The following is a 19,446-nucleotide window of genomic DNA, read 5'->3' as shown; positions in this document are numbered from 1 at the left end:
TGAAACTTTCTATCCTGCAGGGGAGCATCTTAAGCTCAGGAAATAGCTCAATAGCTTCCGGAAATTTTGGAAATTGAACAGATTCACTTGCCCCTTCCCTTTGGAAGCATATTTAAGCCATAGAGACTGACCGCTGAGCTGCCTGTCAGGGCTAGACCAGCCAAGATGCCTGGAAAAGACACTAGTTAAGACACTGTCTGCAGGTGTGTGGCACACTCCCGGTTTCCAGATCTCATGAATCCACACTTGGTCTTTCAGTTGTGTTTGAACCACTTCAATTACTGTAAGTAACCCCTCTTCCGTGTTCCTGTAAGAAATCCTATGTTGGTTTGGTTTTTGTTTGTTTGTTTGGTTGGTTGGTTGATTGTTTTTGTTTTTTGTTTTTTGTTTTGTTTGTTTGTTTGTTTGATTTTGTCACAAACCAGAGTCTCCTGGGAAGGAGGAGCCTCAACTGAGGCATTGCCTCCTTCTGATTGGCCTGTGGGTGTGTCTGTGGGTGTGTCTGTGCACTATTTTCTTAATAGATGATTACTGTGGGAAAGCCTAGCTCGTTATGGGCAATATTGCACCACAGCAAAGAGCTTGAGTTATTTAAGAAAGCAAACTAAGCCAGCCATAATAAACAAGCCAGTTAGTAATCTCTCTCCACGGTATCTGCTTCAGTTCCTGCCTTGAATTCTTGCTCTTACTTCCCTCAGAGAAGTGTGACCTGAGGGTTGTAAGACAGAATAAACCCTTTCCTCCACCAATTTGCTTTTGGTCATGGTAATTGCCACAGCAACGGGAAACACATCTGAATCGATCCCAATGAGCACATCGTTCATGGAGTTTGGATTTCAGAGGTGTCCACTATGACTTCTGTTCCCTACCTGGAGTGAGTACATGGCTTTTCTCGTCTCACCAAGAATAGTGTCACAAAAACAGAAGCATTTTAAGCACTGATTATTCATCAGTGATAGCATTTGGATGGCCAGAGTTAGTAATGCCAGTGTTGTGTTATAGCAGGACAATAACTGGTCCAATTGACTTAGATTTAAAAAAAAAATCAAGGTACAAGTCAGGGATATGAATGCGGAACATCGGTGGTCTAGCTGTGCTTTAGAGAAGATAGTGAGACATGATCAAGAAATTATGAAGCTATTACAGCAGCGTGCTCCCAGCTTGCTGCTTACTCTAAAGCCTTGCCTTGCTAGACATTTGGGGCTCCCCCATCACCAAAGCCATCCTGCGTGACAGTGACACATTGGAGAGGTCCAAGCTAGCTCGAATAGAATAAAAGCCCTGCTGTGAGTTGCATCAGATTGGCTCCTGTCTGTTTTTTGGGGGATCACTAATATTTCCCTGGCACTACACCAAGGAATGAATAAAGCCCACTGAGATGCAATGGATGCATCTCTACTGTGACTGGAATGCACAGCAGGACAGAGGCGGAGTGGAGTTTGGGTCTGGGCTTTGCCTCATGCTGACTGTTATCTTGAGAGGATACCTTTACCTCTGAGAGGCTCAGTTTCCTTATCAGCAAGACAGGAACAATAATAGCAACCCTCTCCCGGGGTTATTGTAAAAAAGAACTAAACGGGGCCATGTGGATTAGGTTCGTAAGCTGCTTCATGGATAGCATCAGTTTTCATTAGCGCCTTAAGAAATTGTCCCGTCTAATCTATAACCATATGTGTGTTCAGTGTTCCTGGTGGAAGGTTCTGGTATGCTAAACAAAGGAAAGTTGTTATTTACATCAAGGAAATGCTAGGTAGTTCAAAATACTCTAATTTGTAGTATGGAAAAGTCCAGCTATTGGATGTTGCCTATAAGTTAATTATGTATATGTTAATGATCAGAAGAAATAAGACTACATTCTGGGATGGTTGAAATCACAGACCTAATGCTGAAATTCCTTTTTTTTTTCTGTGTTACCATTTTTGTGTAGCCCTGGGCAAGCTGAGTTAAGTCTCTGTATCTCCAAGTTGTCATCATTCAAAAGGATAGTTAAATACCTCATATATAGGATTGTCGCCAATGTGAGTGATGTTAATACAAGTAAAGCTCAATCAGGCTCAATGGGATTTCATGTGTGTGCATGTGTGAGTGTGCACATATGTGTATTGTGTGTGTGTATGTGTGTGTGTGTGTGTGTGTATAAGTGTCCCAAAGAATATTCAGAAGTTGTTGCTAATATGCTATCTACCTTTTTTCATTTCTTATTTTTGATGCAGGGTCTCTTATTGTTTTGAAGTTCAAGTAGAGTAGGCTGGTTGACCACCAATCCCATTTATCTACCCAACTCTGCCTCCCTAGTGCTAGGATTACAATTGTGTAGCACAGGCCTCTGTGTTTGCTTTGGTTTGGTTTTAATGTGGATTTAGAGAATCTAACTCAGGCAAGCACTTTACCAACTGAGCTCTCTCTCCAGCCACACAGGAGACTTTTTCTTCTTTGTCTTTCCTCCTAATGCTTTTAGAAGTACAGAAGTGAATGCTAGCAGCAAACCACTGAACTGAGATCAGGAACCCTGTTGGAGGAGTTAGAGAAAGGATTGAAGGAGCTGAAGGGCCTGCAACCCCATAAAAACAACAATACCAACCAACCAGAGCTCCCAGGGACTAAACCATTACCCAAAGACTGACCCATGGCTCCAGCTGCATATGTAGCAGAGGAAGGCCTTGTTGGGCACCAATGGAAGGTGAAGCCCTTAGTCCTGCCAAGGTTGGACCCCCAGTGTAGGGGAATGGAATGTTGGGGGGCAGGAAGGAGGGGTGAATGGGGAGGGGAACACCCTTATAGAAGAAGGGGAGGGGGAGGGGAGGGGGGCTTATGTCCAGGAAATCGGGAAAAGAAATAACATTTGAAATGTAAATTTAAAAAAATCCAATAGAAAAAGGGAAAAAATAAAAAGTAACATTATGGTAAAAAAATGAAGTACAGACATATTTCATATCAATTTACACAAATGAAAAAGGTCTGAAAACATCACTCCAAACATGCCATAGTTGTCTGAAGATGATTTAAGCTAAAATCTGTGAGAGTCCACAGACTCAGAAGGCGTGGCCATGCAGAACTTTGTAAATCTCCCTTATTCCGTCTAAAGGAGCCAGCTTCTGGGAAATGAAGAGCCGTGAATGTTCTTCAGGGTCCATTTGCTTCCAGACAGGAAATGGCACGTACCCCAAGTCCCTGCTCCAGAGGAGCATTATTGGCACAAAAGAGAGAGAATGTATTTCACAAACATTCCATTTATTGTCTTGACAGCCCACTTATCTTTCCAAAAGGCCATTCATATCCATTAGTGCCGCCTTTCTCTCCTACTACTTAAATGTCCTAAAGTCTCCAATTCCAGCCATCCTCAGGTTACTTGTCTCTGAGATCTCATGCACATTCTGTCCCATAGTAAAGTGCCGTCTTCTTTTTCTTCCTACCCGTTTTCCTCCTGGGTGAGCACTATCACCCACAATGGGAAGGCACGGCTCAAAACAAGAAAACAACCTAAAGAAGAAGACAGTAATGTCTGGGAAATTTAGTAGGTCAAAATCCGTGCTCCATCACCAGCTCTGAGTTCACAGACCACATCCTAAGACTTGGGTCGATTCATGCCTGGATCCTGAGGAGATGGCAGCCCTGGCTCAAAAGCGCCCCTCCCAGGCTAGCTGCTCAGAATTGGGCAAGAAGATAATGGATATCACGCATTGTACAGTCTGTCTGTTTTATTTGAAGAATTTTCAGAATCTTAAACTGCAGCATATTTAAAACACAAGTCCAAAACTACATGCGAAGCCAGATAAACTGTTAGGACTGATCAACACTGCATTATTTCCTTCCAGGCCTTGCTCTGAGAAAGAGCAAAGTAAAGATTATCTCACCCTAAAGTTGTGCAATCCTAGTTTCAGGTCTCCATGTCGAAGCTCAGAGATGCAGCCCCTCTGATGTGTGGGTGGAGGGATTTTCATTTTACAAGCTCTAGGGTTATTCATAGGCACATTGTATAATGATGGGGGCACTGCTGATGGTAATGATGATATAGGGCACAGACATTAAAAGTTCCTGCGTTTCTCCGGTGGAAGGAACATTAAGTGGATTTTTGTTCATTTGCTTGCTTTTCTGTCGAACACCAAAACTTTTGCTTAAAACAAGCAATTAAAATCTGATACAGTGGCAAGCATCTGTAATTCCAGCACTCCTATGATGAGACAGGGGCATCACCCAGAGGCTCAAGGCCATCTAGCAGGAAGTATGCAGCAAAACATTAGAAACAATAGGAGAGACTCTCTCTCAGCACCTGATGGTTGTCCTCTGACCTCCATGTGTAAGTTTTATCATGGAAAGAAAGGGCTGTCTCCTCAAAGGCATAAAAGATATGATTTATTCTGAAACAATATGAGTCACCGTGGCCGGGTCACATACATTATGTCTCCTCAAAACATGTTTCTAATGTGAAGGAAGTTTCAAGGCTTTTTATAGCCACAGAACAAAGAGGGTTACAAATCAAGGCTTTTAAATGTACCTTGGTGGGAACATCAAAGAGGCAGGAGGTACAGCAAAGTCTCGTCTCTCCTGTAAGACGGTAACAGGTCTATGTTAGTGGTCTGCTAAGTTCATAGGTTTCAAAAGGCTTTAAAAAATCTGTTAGTCACCGGATGTTAGTTCTGGCATAGAGGTGGTGAGGTGGTCATGGCTCTTTAGGGGGTTGAAACTAGCTAGCCCAACTGAGATAAAGTGTAATTAGACTCTGGACCTGCAACTTCCCAACCTCTTCACATTGGTCCCGTTCTAATCAGTAAAACAGTCTTTACAGACACAGCTTTATGCCAGGAATTCTTCTTAGAGTTCATACCCATACTACATATATGTACATGCGCACACACACACACACATATACACACACATATACACCCCCATACCCCATACCACACACACACACACATGCACACACACCCCATACCACACACACTACACACATATTCCATACCACACACACACATATACACACATACACCACACATACCCCCATACTACACACCCCCACACACCTCCATACTACATACACACACACATACCCTACACATACTATACTACACACAAACCCTACACACAGAGCATACAACCGTACACACACAGCATACTACACACACACATACCACACACACACCCCACACACACCCCATACTACATATGCACACACACATACCCTATACTATACACACACCCTACACTACACACATACACACACCCCACATAACACACATACACACACACACATAAAATTTTTAAAAATCTGTTTAAAAATTATCACATAGAAGTCCTATCTGCCTCAGTGTCATTAGCCTCGTTAAACATTTCGTCACACACTCAACTCCAGTCATAATTGTAGGGGTGAGAAATGTAAACAGGCTAGAAAGAGAGATGAAGGCCATCGGAGAAATCTTCTAGTTAGAGACAGTGTTTCATACTTGCAATCCCAGCACTCAGAAAGGCTGAGACAGCCTAGATTTGTGAGTTCAAGGCTAACCTGAGCTAGAGGAAGACCCTATGTCCAATCAATCAATGAATCGATAAGAAGGAGAGAAAATTTCTATGAGTCAGTAGGCTAAGCACCTTATACGTGGAGAACATGGACCAAGTACTGGTTTATGTCCTTCGAATATGCTAGATGCTACAATGCTCAGCACTGTGAAAGCAGTTTTAAGTAGGACATGATAAAATGTTTTGCTGTGAGTCAGTGAATAGGTTCGTTCACTCGTTTGGTTGAATTAATGAATGATAAAGGAAAATAGATTTAATAGAATCATTCCGGATACCACATCTTACTGTGTGGTAAGGGATTGGTTGGAAAGATCTGGGATTTGCCAAGGGTTAAAAGTAGATCAGCTTCTAGAGAGCAAGGACAGGAGCCTGGGCAATTTAGGACGATCAGCTCTGACCTTGGCAAGCCAAGTTTTAAAAACTCGGTTCTTCTCCCCCAAACACCTAAATAATTCTTTATCTTAAAGAACAAACACAATGGACATTGAGCCCCTACCAGACCACTGAGTGACATCACCCCCTTTCAAATGTAAAGGACACCAGAAGTAAAGAAAAGTTATCATACAAGTACAGTAGGCAGCTCCCTCGACCCCTTGTCAGAGTCGGTAAGCTCACCCTGAGGGCCACGACTAGTCTCATGCTATGAAACTGGTTTTCCTACGGAGCAGGCTCACAGCCTTGAGTCATCTAGATACTTCCTAAGCCACAGGACAGGGTCACAGTGTTAAGCCATCCAGGTAATCCCTGAGCCACTGGAGGAGTAATGGAGTTTATAGAGTAGGTAGTTATCTTCAGAAACCTCCATCCGGTGTGGCCAGACACGCCAATAAAGAACCAATCAACAATACAGTTACTCCCTAGTTTTTAATTTAATTAATTAATTAATTTACTTACTTATTTTCAGTTTCTGAGGCAGAGTCTTAGATGGCCCAGGCTGGACTTAAGTTTGCACTGACCTTGAACTCGTGATTTTCCTGCCTTAGTCTCCCGAGTGCTGGGATTCTAGGTGTGAGCCGGGATGCCCGGCTCCTTTTTCTTTCTAGAAACATAAGTCAATTGTTTTTTTTTTTGCCTGAGATATGTAGACATATTACGAATTACAGGTCATAAACTCCAAATGGCCAGGAACTTTTGAGTTTAACACGTTGTCTTTGTTTTTCCCTTAGAAAATAATTGATGTTCTGACTCCACAGAATCTAGTGACCCAGAATAGACGCATCACATGGTTTGCCTCAGTGCTAAACGATGATGTGACCTATTGTACATTTAAATGTTCAGTGTTGATATTTCTTGATTTAGGAGCTGGCTGAGACCCTAAATTTCTTGTTTTACTGGAAAACTTTTAAGTAATTAAATTTTGGCAAGATCGTTTTAAACTGGAAATGCTAAAAATGTTACATTAAAATATTACACTCACTCCAGTGAATGACTTAGCAGAAACAGCCTGCAGGCATCATAAGTAATGATGACCTTGCTTGATTTGCAAACACAAACATACTTAAAGTGGGATAGTTCTTATAAATTCTTATAGTAAAGAAAATTTGAAGAAAAAAATAAAAGTGGAGGCCAACCATGTTGGAAACTTCCAGATCCCTCTTACTTAACGAAGACTTTCCCACAGGACAGATAAGATGGCAGCCATATGATTGTAACCAATGACTGCTACCATTTCATCTCTGTGTGCCACAGGAAAACCTTTCCCTGGCGTGCCCTCCAAGGGCTCCTTGAACCATTTCTGATTTGTGGCTGCCCAGTTTAGGAAGCACTTTTCCCATAAATAATGCCACCCATTCATCCTTGTGTAGCACTGTAATTTAAACCAAAGCACTTTTGTGGGCTAAATCAATAGCAAACAACACCGAGGACATCCCTAGCTTTTTAAAAAATATCATCCTCCTCCTCATCATCATCATTATTATTTTATATCTTTTGAGTCAAGGTCTCAGTACTTTGCATAGGTTGACTTGAGCTCTGAGCTGAGGCTGCCTTTGAACTTACTCTTCTCCTGTTTCAGTCTCCCTAGAACCTGGGCTTACATGCAGGTACCACCAGTTCCAGTATTAAATGAAGTCTTTAAATGTGTTTGCTTTTTAAAAGGAGGTAATTTAATGTTTATTGCTGCAATATGGCTTTTGGATCCTGTACTTAGTTTTCACTAAAAAGACAAAATAAGGATTATCTGTAAGAAAGAAAGAAGTGAGTCAGAGAGGGAGGGAGGGAGAAAGGGAAAAATAAAGAGAGAGAGAGAGAGAGAGAGAGAGAGAGAGAGAGAGAGAAAGAGAGAGAGAGAGAGAAAAGAAGAAGAAGAAGAAGAAGAAGGAGAAGAAGAAGAAGAAGAAGAAGAAGAAGAAGAAGAAGAAGAAGAAGAAGAAGAAGAAGAAGAAGAAGAAGAAAAGAAAGAAAAAGGAAGGAGAATAAGCTTTACTGATATGAACAGATTCTGATCTCACCACATTCCTGTACTTAGCTCCCTCTAATGGGAGCCATTAGACAATGCTGGAGAACTCATGAACCTCCTGATTGTCCAGGAGTGTTCGACTAAACCTCTCTCAGAGAAAGTCTTTCTTTCCTGGAAGGGAATTGGTTTCTAGGCAGTCAAGGCTGTCCTCCTCTGTAGACAGGACAAGATGGAAGCTTCTAAGACCTTGGCATCGGATTCAGACATTATTTCTTAACAGAAAATAATTCTGGAACCTCCTTTTCCTCAGGCAACTTTCTATTGGTGGGCTCAGCTTGGCAGTGTGAGCCCTGTGTGAGTCTTGTGTTTTTAGCAGGCTTTATGCTGAGAGAATTTGTCTATATCACATTCTAACACCACCACTACTCAGATCCTTTCCCCTCACCTCTAACTGACCCATTACTTTAGAACCCGATTCTTTTCTTACCACTACTGTGGACTGGTCTCGCTATGAGGAGCTATCCCATGTGCTGTGGCTCGCTCAGCAGAGTCCCTTACCAGGTGGAGGCCTCCCCGGTGCTAAGTGTGATGTCAAAGTACCTTCAGGCATTGCCAAAGGTCATCTTTTAGTGTAAAGCATTTCCCCTTAGTTTCAGAAATGGTCAAAATGTAAATTTAATTCAACATATTTGGTAGTTCAGTGCTTGAGATCCAGTGACCTAGAGTTAACTGTGTTTTTCCGAATTGCGCTGGTCAACTGATTTTCATTGTTTTGTTTCAGAGCTAATCCTGAACGGAAACAGTTAATTTTTTTCACAGTTATAAAATGTATTTGGTTCCTTTAAAACTAGACCGCATCCACTAAGGCATAGAGACTCCAACTAGATGAATTGTGGTCTGCGTAGAAAACCACTAAAATGAACCTTTACCGTCCAGAGAGGGGAGCTTGGATAAGGAGCCAACATCCAGCTTGCCTGGAAATGAAGAGTTCTTTCTCCACCAGTTAGTTAACAGAATCTACAAGGAGTTGTCACAGGGTTACAAAAGATTTGCTTCAGAGAATGAATTTCCCAGAGGAGAAAGGGTGGACTTTTTTTTTTCCCCTACGGGGCTTGTAAGAGGTTTAAATGTATCAGGAAACAAAGGAAAGATACAGAGGAGCTACCAAGGCAGTTCTTACGGGGGGCTACAAAAGACTTGCTTCAGAGAATGTTCCCAGTAGGGAAGGGGTGAAAGAGGCTGCTTAAGAGTGTTAAGAAACAAAAGAAATACAAAATCAAACCACAACGAAGAGGAAGCAGCTGCATGCAATCTCCGTGGGCATTGCAGCCATCTGTTTCCTTTATGAGAGTTCTTAAACCCCTGGGAGTCAGGCTTCAGTGGCAACTTCATAGCCTGCATAACTAAAGAAGGCTACAACCTTAGCTCAATGGTCGAGTGCTTGCCTGGCAGGCTTCCAGACACTGGTTTAGATCTACTGACACTGCAGAAATCTAAAACAAAGCAAAAGCCCTCCTCTTCAGGCTTTACTATGACCATCACTGGGGTCAAAGAGCTTTCCTGAGTCGGTGTACAGAACGCCTTAAAAATTCTCAGATGAGGGCTGTAGAGATGACTCAGGGGTTGAGAGCACTGACTGCTCTTCCAGAGGACCTGAGTTCAAATCCCAGCAACCGCATGGTGGCTCACAATCATGTGTAATGAGATTTGATGCCCTCTTCTGGTGTGTCTGAAGACAGCTACAGTGTATATAATAAATAAATAAATAAATAAATAAATAAATAAATAAATAAATAAATTCTCAGATGACTGGGGAAACAATATCAACCAGCTTGAGATGGCGGACTATCTGAAACAGTACTTCTAAAAGGAAACGTGAAGAACTCATACTACTCATGCATATACTGATTATTCACACTTAAAGATTTGGCATTAAATTAACATGCTTGACTGGAAAAACTGAATTCAGTTTTAGATGTATAATACAGTAATTGATTTTTTAGAACCACTATTGAGATAATTAAGACAAGTTAGCAGTTTTCAAATGCCATAAACGATTACATCAGAAATATAGGTGAACACGCTTGTGTCTTAATATACCCTCCTTTATTAATAATAACAAACAAGGTATAACAGCTCTGCTGGCAGCAGTCTTCAAAAGTCCTCTTGTACATGGGACAAGTACAGATTCCTTTGCTCCAATCTAAATTACTAATCCTCTCAGACCAAACATGATATGCCACGTATATGATCTGTGTATGTGTAGTTTACAGAATGACTGTGGATAGTTTGAAGGCTGTTCAATGAGTTAGAACCTGGGAAACTGCCATCAGATAGTCTATACCGGGATAAGGAACCAGTGTCTCCCGGAGACCCTGTGGTGGTGGTAGACATAGGCTACGGGGGAAGATTGGGGTTTCAGAGATGAGACCTGGACCACAGAGTCGGGAGAGCAAAAGATAGGATCGGGCCCTTTCTAATGACAGGGAGATGAGTGGATAGAAATGTGAGGTTGTCTGCATCAGTCACAGGGTGTGAGCTGAGTTGAAGTCCCGGGGAACAACCATGAGTTCTCTTTCCATTGGTCTCTTCATAAACAGGGCAGGAGGTGGGATGAATGCTCTGTGAGGCATCACCAGGTGAGAACATAATATTCATCCCTCAGTTTGTCTGCTAAGTTCTCAACCTACTCCTCCTGTGGTGATCTTAATATGCCCAGGTGCTTCTGCAGTCCTGGTTCACCGTGACCAATGTGTATGTAAACTGAAGTCTGTCCAGGGCAAGGCACAGTCTGAAAAAAAAAAGTTTCACACATGACAAAAGATCTTTGAGCAGAGTTCTGGCTGGTCTCTTACAGCACCATGTAAGAGTAGAGTATCGAGGACTGCAGGCACAGATGGTGTTAGTGGCAGTGGAGGAGGCTGGGTCACAGATACCACAACAGATATAGGGGGAGCCAGGCTTGGTGTTCCCCAGCTCCTCAGAGTGACCTAGTATGCATTTTTTCTTTTTTTAATAAAGTGTGAGAGAGGACTTTGAAGGTTCTCAGAGGAATTACATTAAAACACGTGGAAATACTAATTACTTTTACTTGACCATTATATATAATACTTCTTGAATTATCACATAGTACTGTATAGATGCGTGTAATTACCACATGTCAATTAAAATGAAAAACTATTAAGTAAAGTTTAATTTATTAGCTTATAGGGCTCTTTAAGTGTCTGGGGGGAAAGTATTGCTAGCAAGAACTTTGGAGGACTTTGAGGATTATTTACCTAACTAGACCCTATGACTCTCACTGAGGAGTTGGTGGACGGTAATGGACATTGAATGCTGGATTTCAATTAAGAAATTGTGTAAATGCGGTGTCCTGTTTTGAACTCTTCCTGCTGGCCTAAGAAGTTCCCCCTCCCACCTGTGCTTCCTTCTTTACTGGCTGCCTCCATGGGCAGAGCATTTGTGACTCAGAAACCGGTTCCCCTGGCTGTAACAATGATACAGCTCTGGGATCATTACCTGTAAGCCAATGCCTTAGCTTCACAGCCCTCTCTCTACGCAAGGTGTGTTGCTGTCACCGACTGCTGGGAAAGCACTCTCAGGTGTGGGAAGAGAGGGCTCGCCACCAGCTTGGACTTCCAGGGACCTTTCTTTCCAGGAAGAAATTTAATATTAATTAGAAACGCCTCTAGAAGATTCACTACTGCCTTGTAGAGAGGGCACAAACGCAAGAAGGACCGGATGGGAATCCTATATTCTGAGGTATGTCATATTTCTGAACTTAGGAATCCAAAGTTGCTAAAAATTTCTCTTGTTTTTTTCCATGTATAATTGTCTATCCCTGTTACCATGGCTTATTTTCAATTCTGTTTAGTGTTCCTAGTGAGTATTAAGTCAGGAAAGATCCGATGTGCTAGGATTTTTTTTTTTTTTTTGGTTTGTTTTACTATCTTAACAAAAGTTAGACTGAAATACTAAGTTTTAGCTAGACCTAAGTTGAGCATGATGGGATTTATATTTTCTGACATCCTAATTGCAGGGGTGATGTGAACCTTGAAAAATGGAGTTGCAACTATGTTGTGTCTCAGTGAAATCCGTAAGGGCAAGAGACACTCACACCTAATTGGCTTTTCTAAAAAGCCAAACAATGGGCAGGCTTCTCACGGAACCCATGAATAGAACAACACCTTGAAGCTGGGTATGTGGAAGGAAGTTCACCTCTGGCAATTATTAATACGGGTTATCACCGTCTAGAAACGATGACTGGCAGTACAGTTCTGATATTTGGACTATTTCCTTTTGATAGCCGACAGGACATTTTTCTACATTGAAAGTAGCTTACTACAGTCAAATACATTTTTCAATGTTTCAAAGGGTAATATTTGAATAAGAGTATCAGAGGCACAGTAATGTTGTGATAGTTCTCCTTCTCCTTCTCCTTCTCTTCTCCTTCTCCTCCTCTTCCTCCTCCTCCTTCTTCTCCTTCTTCCTGTTATTATTATTATTATTATTATTATTTCCTTCTCCTTCTCCTTCTCTTCTCCTTCTCTTGTCCTTCTCCTTCTTCTTCCTATATTATTATTATTATTATTATTATTATTATTATTATTATTATTCATGACTTACTCCTTATCTGACACAATTAACTTGCTAACCGGCATTCCATTCTCTAAGCTCACGGAGCCTCATTGATTTTGATCTGCTAGCATGAAAGGTAATTCTTTGGCACCTACCTCAAGTGCACATGTGCGAGCATGAGTTTGTGCGTGTCTGCATAAGTGTGCATGTTTCTTTACTAAATGCTTTTCCTGCTTATTTCACCACCCTGGGAATATCTCTCTCTGGGATTTTGATCTCACCAAGAAGTCACGGACTTACGAGGATGGCAAAACGTATAATGTATTAACATTCTACTCTAGAAAATGTATAATGTATTAACATTCTACTCGAGTAAATTTTCTGAGTGTCAGGGAGAAAAGCTCATTCATAGTGAGGTTTCTGGGACACTCACTCCAGAGTTCTCACTCAGCTCACGTAGGGTCCACAAAACTGGTTTGGACAAGAATTCTGTCTATAACCTGTTCACCACCATCCTGAAAAGTTAGAATTCCTATTCAGGATGATGGGTTTTTTTTGAGACTTTTATGTGCATGGTGATGAGCCTAATCTTGCTTCAAGTGTGGATTAAAGATTGTGCATCATGGCCCCCTAATTCTCTGTGCATGCCAATGGTCCTTTAAACAGTACTGTGATTAGCCTAGGTTGTGGGAATGGCTGCATTTTTTTGTGACTACCAGAGAGCCAAGCAGTGCAATTGCATGCCAGTTTGGTGTCGATTTGTCAAGCAAGGCAAGTTTAGGCCAGGTCAGACATGTTTATCTACTTCCCAGTAGAGCTGAGAATCACTGCCAAAGTGACATAAATGTTTAACTTTTCAGCTATGTCGAGGACAAAGTAAGTTGGAGGTTTTTTTCAAAATTTTTCTGTTGCAGTTTTTTTGGTTGTTGTTCTTGTTGTTTTAAAGAAAGAAGTTCACTGCAAAGGGCACAGGACTGGGACATAACATATAGTAATATGAACCTTTCTATGAAATCTTAAAAGTACACCCATATACACACACCACTAAAGGATCTCATAGGTAATTCCTCAAAGCTCAAGCTAATATTTATCACAAATAGTGTGTGATAGGTTATTTCTCCACTGATGAAATGAGCCAAGTCAAGCCTGTTTAGATTATATTAAAAGCAGGTTTATTGGGAAGTTGCTGCTGGCAGGTGAACCTGCCCCAAGGACTGAGACCAGGGGAGAGAGGACGCCTGCACAGAGAGAAGAGGAGAAGAGACCGAAATATCTGGATTACATAGGGAAGAGCCTTTGGGGGAAGGGCAGCCCAGTCCCTGGGCTAAAGAGTTCAGGGAAGGGGGTGCTGGGGGAGGGAACTGCATGCCAGGTAGGGACTGAAGGATGCTGGGAGAACCTGGGGGGCCAGGTCTGCTTTGATATGTAAAATCTACACTTTAGTACCAGTCCTGGATCTGAAATCAAACATTATGGAGTATGGTTGAAACAAATAATGTTGCTGTGTTGTAAGGAGAGGCAGGTTCCAGGTCCTTCTATGTCATTTTCTCCAGTACTGTGCTTCAGGATTGGTAAGCCGAAGCCTGCAGCTGAATCACTGAGGAAATTTTAGTTACTGTGGAAGTAGGGTGTTTTTGTTTTGGGCAAATGATTTCTGAACTTGCAGAATCTCCCTTTAATGTCAGGGGTGAATTCTCCATTTGTTACCAGGTCTGGGGATGTAACTTGATGGAATGGTCTTCAGATAGTGGGAGTTTCAAAGCTGTAACACTGTTATTGCTTACTTCCCTTATGGCAGTTCTGCTCACCTTGAAGGGCTCCTCAACCCTTCTCTGCATCAATATCGCCTAGAGAATGCTGAGAAAACCACAATGCTTTACCAGATTCCCAAGTGTTCTGAACTAGTGCATCAATAATGGGACCTGAGTATTCTGAACTAGTGGGTCAATAATGGGACCCAAGTATTCTGAACTAGTGGGTCAATAATGGGACCCAAGTATTCTGAACTAGTGGGTCAATAATGGGACCCAAGTATTCTGAACTAGTGGGTCAATAATGGGACCCAAGCAGGGGATAAAAACTCCACTTAACTATGGTTCATAATTGCTGAGTTTAAAACACTGACATGATTGTCACACATTATATTAATTTCTAAACCTCAGCCCCTTTTCCTAGCCCTCACTGTGTGTCAAGAAGAGATTTTCACCAGATATTCTTGGTGCTCACCCCTACAGAAGTCTAGTGTTAGGGAAGCAGCTCTCTAGTCAAGGAAACTTAACTATCTCCATTGGAAAAGGGCTTGGGAGCCATTTATGGTTCTGGGCACTTCTTGTGCTGTAGGAAACACTAAAGAGATTTCTGAGAAAGGATCCCTAGGAATAAAAAGCACCATCTGAAGGGCAGGATAACGAGGAGGTAACCTGAAAGCAGAAGGGACAGGTGGCCTGATCCGAAACATCAGCTCATGAGGAAGGGCTGAGTTTTACATGGGTGGCTCACACAGAGACTCTGGGGTGTCGGGGAGGGAAAGTCTTGGATACCTCCTCTCCTAGAAACTGAAGGGACCACCAGCTTTCTAGCATGATAAGTGTAATTTGAAAAAGGAAAACATGGTGCTATGACAGATAGGATGCAGGCTGGGAAATGGTCCTCTAAGGTACAGTGGCCAGGGATCCTTCTTGTGGCTGACCCATGTCGCTGAAACCACCACCAAGACCAAGAATACAGAATATTCAAGAACAGCTGGAAAGTTGAAAACAAAGAGAGTAGTAGTGGATGCGTTTAAGAGAGAAGCCAGCTCAGGTTTTGTGAGTTCTGTAGGTCAGATTTTCAGCCCTGCTTAGTGCCATCCACAGACCCATGGATCTGGCTACCTCCCCTCCCTGCACTGAGATCTTAAGTGTGTACTATCGTCTCTAGGCTCTGTTTGTGTTCTTGATGTAGGTTGTGAAAATGAAATCTAAGCCTTCATGCGTGCAAGGCATCTGAGCCCATCTCTCCAGCCCCATCATCTGAAACCATTTTAATAGAAACAGAACAAGAGTCATGCCTATCAGATTGAAGCGGGCATAAACCTTTAAAAAGGATAAAATGTTATGAGCATTTAGAGCGGCACACACAGGGCAGATTGCAGCGGGTTCAGATCATGTCAGCTAAGCACGAATGTTGAAGTCAGGAAGATCAACAGCTGTCACAGGAAGGTTTTAATTTGTTGCAAACGCATGACACCCAGGAAACTTGCATGACTTTAAACTGAAGTGTAAGGCTGTCACTGGGTGAGCAATGGGACCTAAGCTTGCACAGGGTCCCAGGGGGCCACACCACTATAATTCAACAAATTCTTCAGAGATCCGTTCATCCCTCAAATGAGAATATAGAAAAGTGAGTCAGACCAGAATAGCCTAAGCCCTTTGAAACTTACACAGAAAACATTCTTCCCTTAACCCTTCTTTAAATTAAATACAAAATAATTCGTGCCCCAGGGAAACCTGAATGGGTTTCCACTTTAAACGTTCCAACAGAAAAAAAATAAAAAAATTAAGAATGTCATTGTCTTGGAATAGTCTAATTATTGTCAGAGGGGATTCATGCCCATTATAAATATTTTACCCCGTTATGCAAAATGATCTAATTAAAAAAAAAATCCTTGAAGCACTCAGTGAGAATTATTCTGGGTAGAATTCTGCAGTTTGCTCCAAGAAAGGCAAGGTGCAATACAGGCACAGTCTCCGGGTCTCAGTAGGGTTCCCCTTCTGTGCCTCTTAACGAATTAAAAGGCACAGAAAAATCTCCGGTTCAATAGGTAGCCCCTGAGAAATTTCGGCTATCACAAACAGCCGCAGCCAGAGTCAGAAGTTGAAGAAAGGTTTTTAGGGCAGGGTGAGGATACAGTCACATGCAGCAGACACAGAGAAAAAGACCCTAGACAAAGGAGACCCGGATAGGGAAGCCAAAAGTCCAGTCTTTTCTCAATGTCTGTTTTGTTTTTTAAGTTTCTGAAGAGTTTTCCTCTCCTAAGAAAGGATCGGTCAGTTTAAAGATAGTTAATTGGCCCACAACTGTTGCATAACAAGTCCTGATCCCAGCCTTGAATTTGTTGAGCCGGGCTACAGCAGGGGGTAGACAAAAGCCTACAAGGCTTTGCAAGAAGCCCTCGGGTTTTCTCAGATCAGGAGGGAGAGGAAGAAGTCAGCCATCTTGGAAGTTTGCTCATTTTATTACTTAGCTAATGGGGTGGGGCGGGTACCTATCGGCCCGCCCACCAGGGAATCTGTCTAACTCCTAGTCTCTTAGTACTTACAGCAGTGTTAATTTTACTAAGCCTCAAAGAAACACACGGAGCAGATTTTTCCACAGTTTAAAGTCGTCTTCACGGTTTCCTGGCCTTGTGCACCTTGCTCAGGCCCTCTTCCTATTAGACCACTTTTCTCTGGTCCGCTTTGCTGGCCTCTCTTTCAAGTCCACTCTTCTCCATCCTGCTAATTTACGCGTGAGCCATGGTAAACCACCACTTCCCCAGGTGACAGACAGGTTTCCCAACTTCTGCTCTGGGCCCCTTCACCCACCCCTTCTCCAACCATAGATTTGCTGAAGAGACTCCGGCACCGCCTCAGCCAGCTGTCCGTCATGACGGCCTCCACACTTGGTGATTAAAGCCATTTGGTGTTTTCATTCAGCCCAGACACTAGTCATTAGGGATGCACCAATCCCTCCACCCATGTTTCGAAGTCTCTTCTACCCTGTCCTCCACCCTCCCCCCTAGTCATTAACCCCTTCATCTAGGTAAACATCAATGTTATGTCTCTACCAACCCATGACTACAAACCCATGTACTTTATGACAAACATCTATTAAAACGAAGTGTAGTGACCAAAGGTGTTTTTGTTTTTTATGGCTAAAAACTATTTCAGCCAATCTACAGTTCTTTCTACTGAATTTACCTGTCTCTTCTCCATAGACCCCTTCTAGGTCATCAGACTAACTCATTTTTGCCCTGTCCTGCTATTTCTGCACTCTTGTTCAGCAACCGTCCCCTGACTCATAGCCATTCCTGTGCATGGTAATTGGATCCGTATGCTTCAGTAATTAGAAAAGTGGCTAGCACTAATTGAAGGTTTGGGGTGACGCAGTCCCAAACAAACTGCTTCGTCCACACGGCCAGGTTTAATTCTTTCTGCAGCATTATGAGAAGGAACAGTTAGTGGACGGAGGAGGAAACTCAGCAGAAGCGTTTAGAGCGTTTAGATAAATTGTCCAAATAACACCTCGGCAAGGTAGGAGAGTGAAGACTGGAACACAGGAAGTTCGCACGTGAAGCTTGTACTCCTAATCACGAGAAAGCACCATTTCCCACCGAAAGGCGCAGAATCCTGGCCGGACCCTGTATGTTATGCACTCCCTGGCTGTTTTCCCTGCTAAGCTTACTCTAGCTTCCTCTCCCTGAGAGTTGTTCAAAGACAGTATACGGAGTGTTATGAAATAGGACGCAGCGAGGGGGTAATCCTTAGTGGGCCTAAGCCATGGTGTACCCCTGGGAAATTACACCATGTGACAGACCCAGTGTAAAAAGAGGTTTATTGGGGGAGGGGGGAGGAGTGAGGACTTGGGGAATGGTAGAGGCAGAAAGGCAAGAAGGGAAGCAGAGCCCTGAGGGCAGAGAGAATGGGGAAAGGAGGGGGAGGGAAGTGGAGAGGAGGGAGGGAGGGAGAGGGAGGGAGGTGTAGGGGAGGGGAGGGGAGGGGAAAGAGAGAGGGACAGATAGGAAGTTGGGCAGCCTAGGAGCTGCTCAGTGAGAGTAGGCCAGTGCAATTGCCTGTACACTAACACTGAGGCCTCTGTGTGCGTGTGCATCCTCTTGCCCTGTCCTACGAAAACTGTTAACTTCATGGCGGTTACGACATTTAAATCTTCTTTTTTTCTTAAAAACTTTCCTATTTTGCTGTTAGGTTATCTCTGGTTTCTAAAACTGGTTCTTGGTTTTTTTTTTTTTTTTTTTTTTTTTTGTTTTGTTTTGTTTTGTTTGTTTGTTTTTTCTGGGGATGGGTGTTGACTTTGTGTAGTCAGGCTGACCTCAGATTGATTACATTTATTTGTTACACAATCTAGTCAAGCTTCAAACTCTTGTTTCTCCTGTTTCTGAGTCCCGAGTCCTGGGATTATAGGCAGCTGCACCTGTGTTCAGCATTTTTGTTTTGGTACTGTAGATATTTCTAATTCTAGTTTTGGGAAAACATTTGAATATATAACCAAGAACTATCACATTGGCCGTGGGAGGAGGCTAATCAGAATCCTGAGTGTGTAAACTATAGCTTACTGTTGGTGGAAAGTCTTGCAGCTAGAGAAATACTTAAGACTGAAGTAATGGGAGGGAGGGAGGGAGAGAGAGAGAGAGAGAGAGAGAGAGAGAGAGAGAGAGAGAGAGAGAGAGAGAATGTATGTCAGCTGTGCTTCATAGCTTAGCTCATGTCTCCTTCACCTATGAGCTATGTGACTTTGGATGAGGAGACAATCTCCCCTCCTTTCACCCGTGCTGAGTGAGGATAAAACATTACTTACCTTATAGAGCCTTTTCGAGGATCCTAGGAATAGCTGAGATACCCAATAAGTGTTTATTCATTTTGGAATTCATTCATTAACTCATTTGCTCATGAAGAACACGTTGAATGCCTATTGTGTCCCAAGCTGTGCTAAATGCTGTTATACAACAAGAAAGCATAGACAACAATAATCGGTGTTTTAAGTTCAGGCTAGTTGGAGAGGGGACCTCCAAGAACATTGAGGGTCTGTTTGTAGATGCTGTCACAATCGCAGATCAGGAATTCATAATGTATTTGCTCACCCTTTGAAAAGGAAGAGGTCTGAGATTGCACGTCAGTATACCCGAGGGCTCCATTGTTCCTCGTGCATCTTCAGTGTGGGGAGGATGAGCTGGAGGCTGGATGGGTGACACAGAGAGA

At 42.7% G+C, this 19,446-nt stretch overlaps 1 protein-coding gene across 2 annotated transcripts in view; it reads left to right on the top strand.

The window, feature by feature from the left end:
• Positions 1-11,365: 11,365 nt before the first annotated feature.
• Ankrd22 (ankyrin repeat domain 22) overlaps positions 11,366-19,446 on the top strand; it is a 31,545-nt gene continuing 23,464 nt past the window's right edge. Inside the window, exon 1 of one of the 2 annotated variants that reach the window (XM_087551516.1) lies at positions 11,366-11,674. In XM_087551516.1, the coding sequence (XP_087407642.1) occupies positions 11,654-11,674 (21 nt within the window). In that variant the 5' untranslated portion in view covers positions 11,366-11,653. 2 annotated transcript variants of the gene reach the window in all.

Source organism: Rattus norvegicus, chromosome 1, assembly GCF_021556685.1.
Source record: "Rattus norvegicus strain SHRSP/BbbUtx chromosome 1, alternate assembly SHRSP_T2T, whole genome shotgun sequence".
In the NCBI taxonomy this organism is placed as follows: domain Eukaryota; kingdom Metazoa; phylum Chordata; class Mammalia; order Rodentia; family Muridae; genus Rattus; species Rattus norvegicus.
The sequence above is the reverse complement of the archived record's forward strand: the minus strand, read 5'-3'. Positions and strand labels throughout refer to the sequence as shown.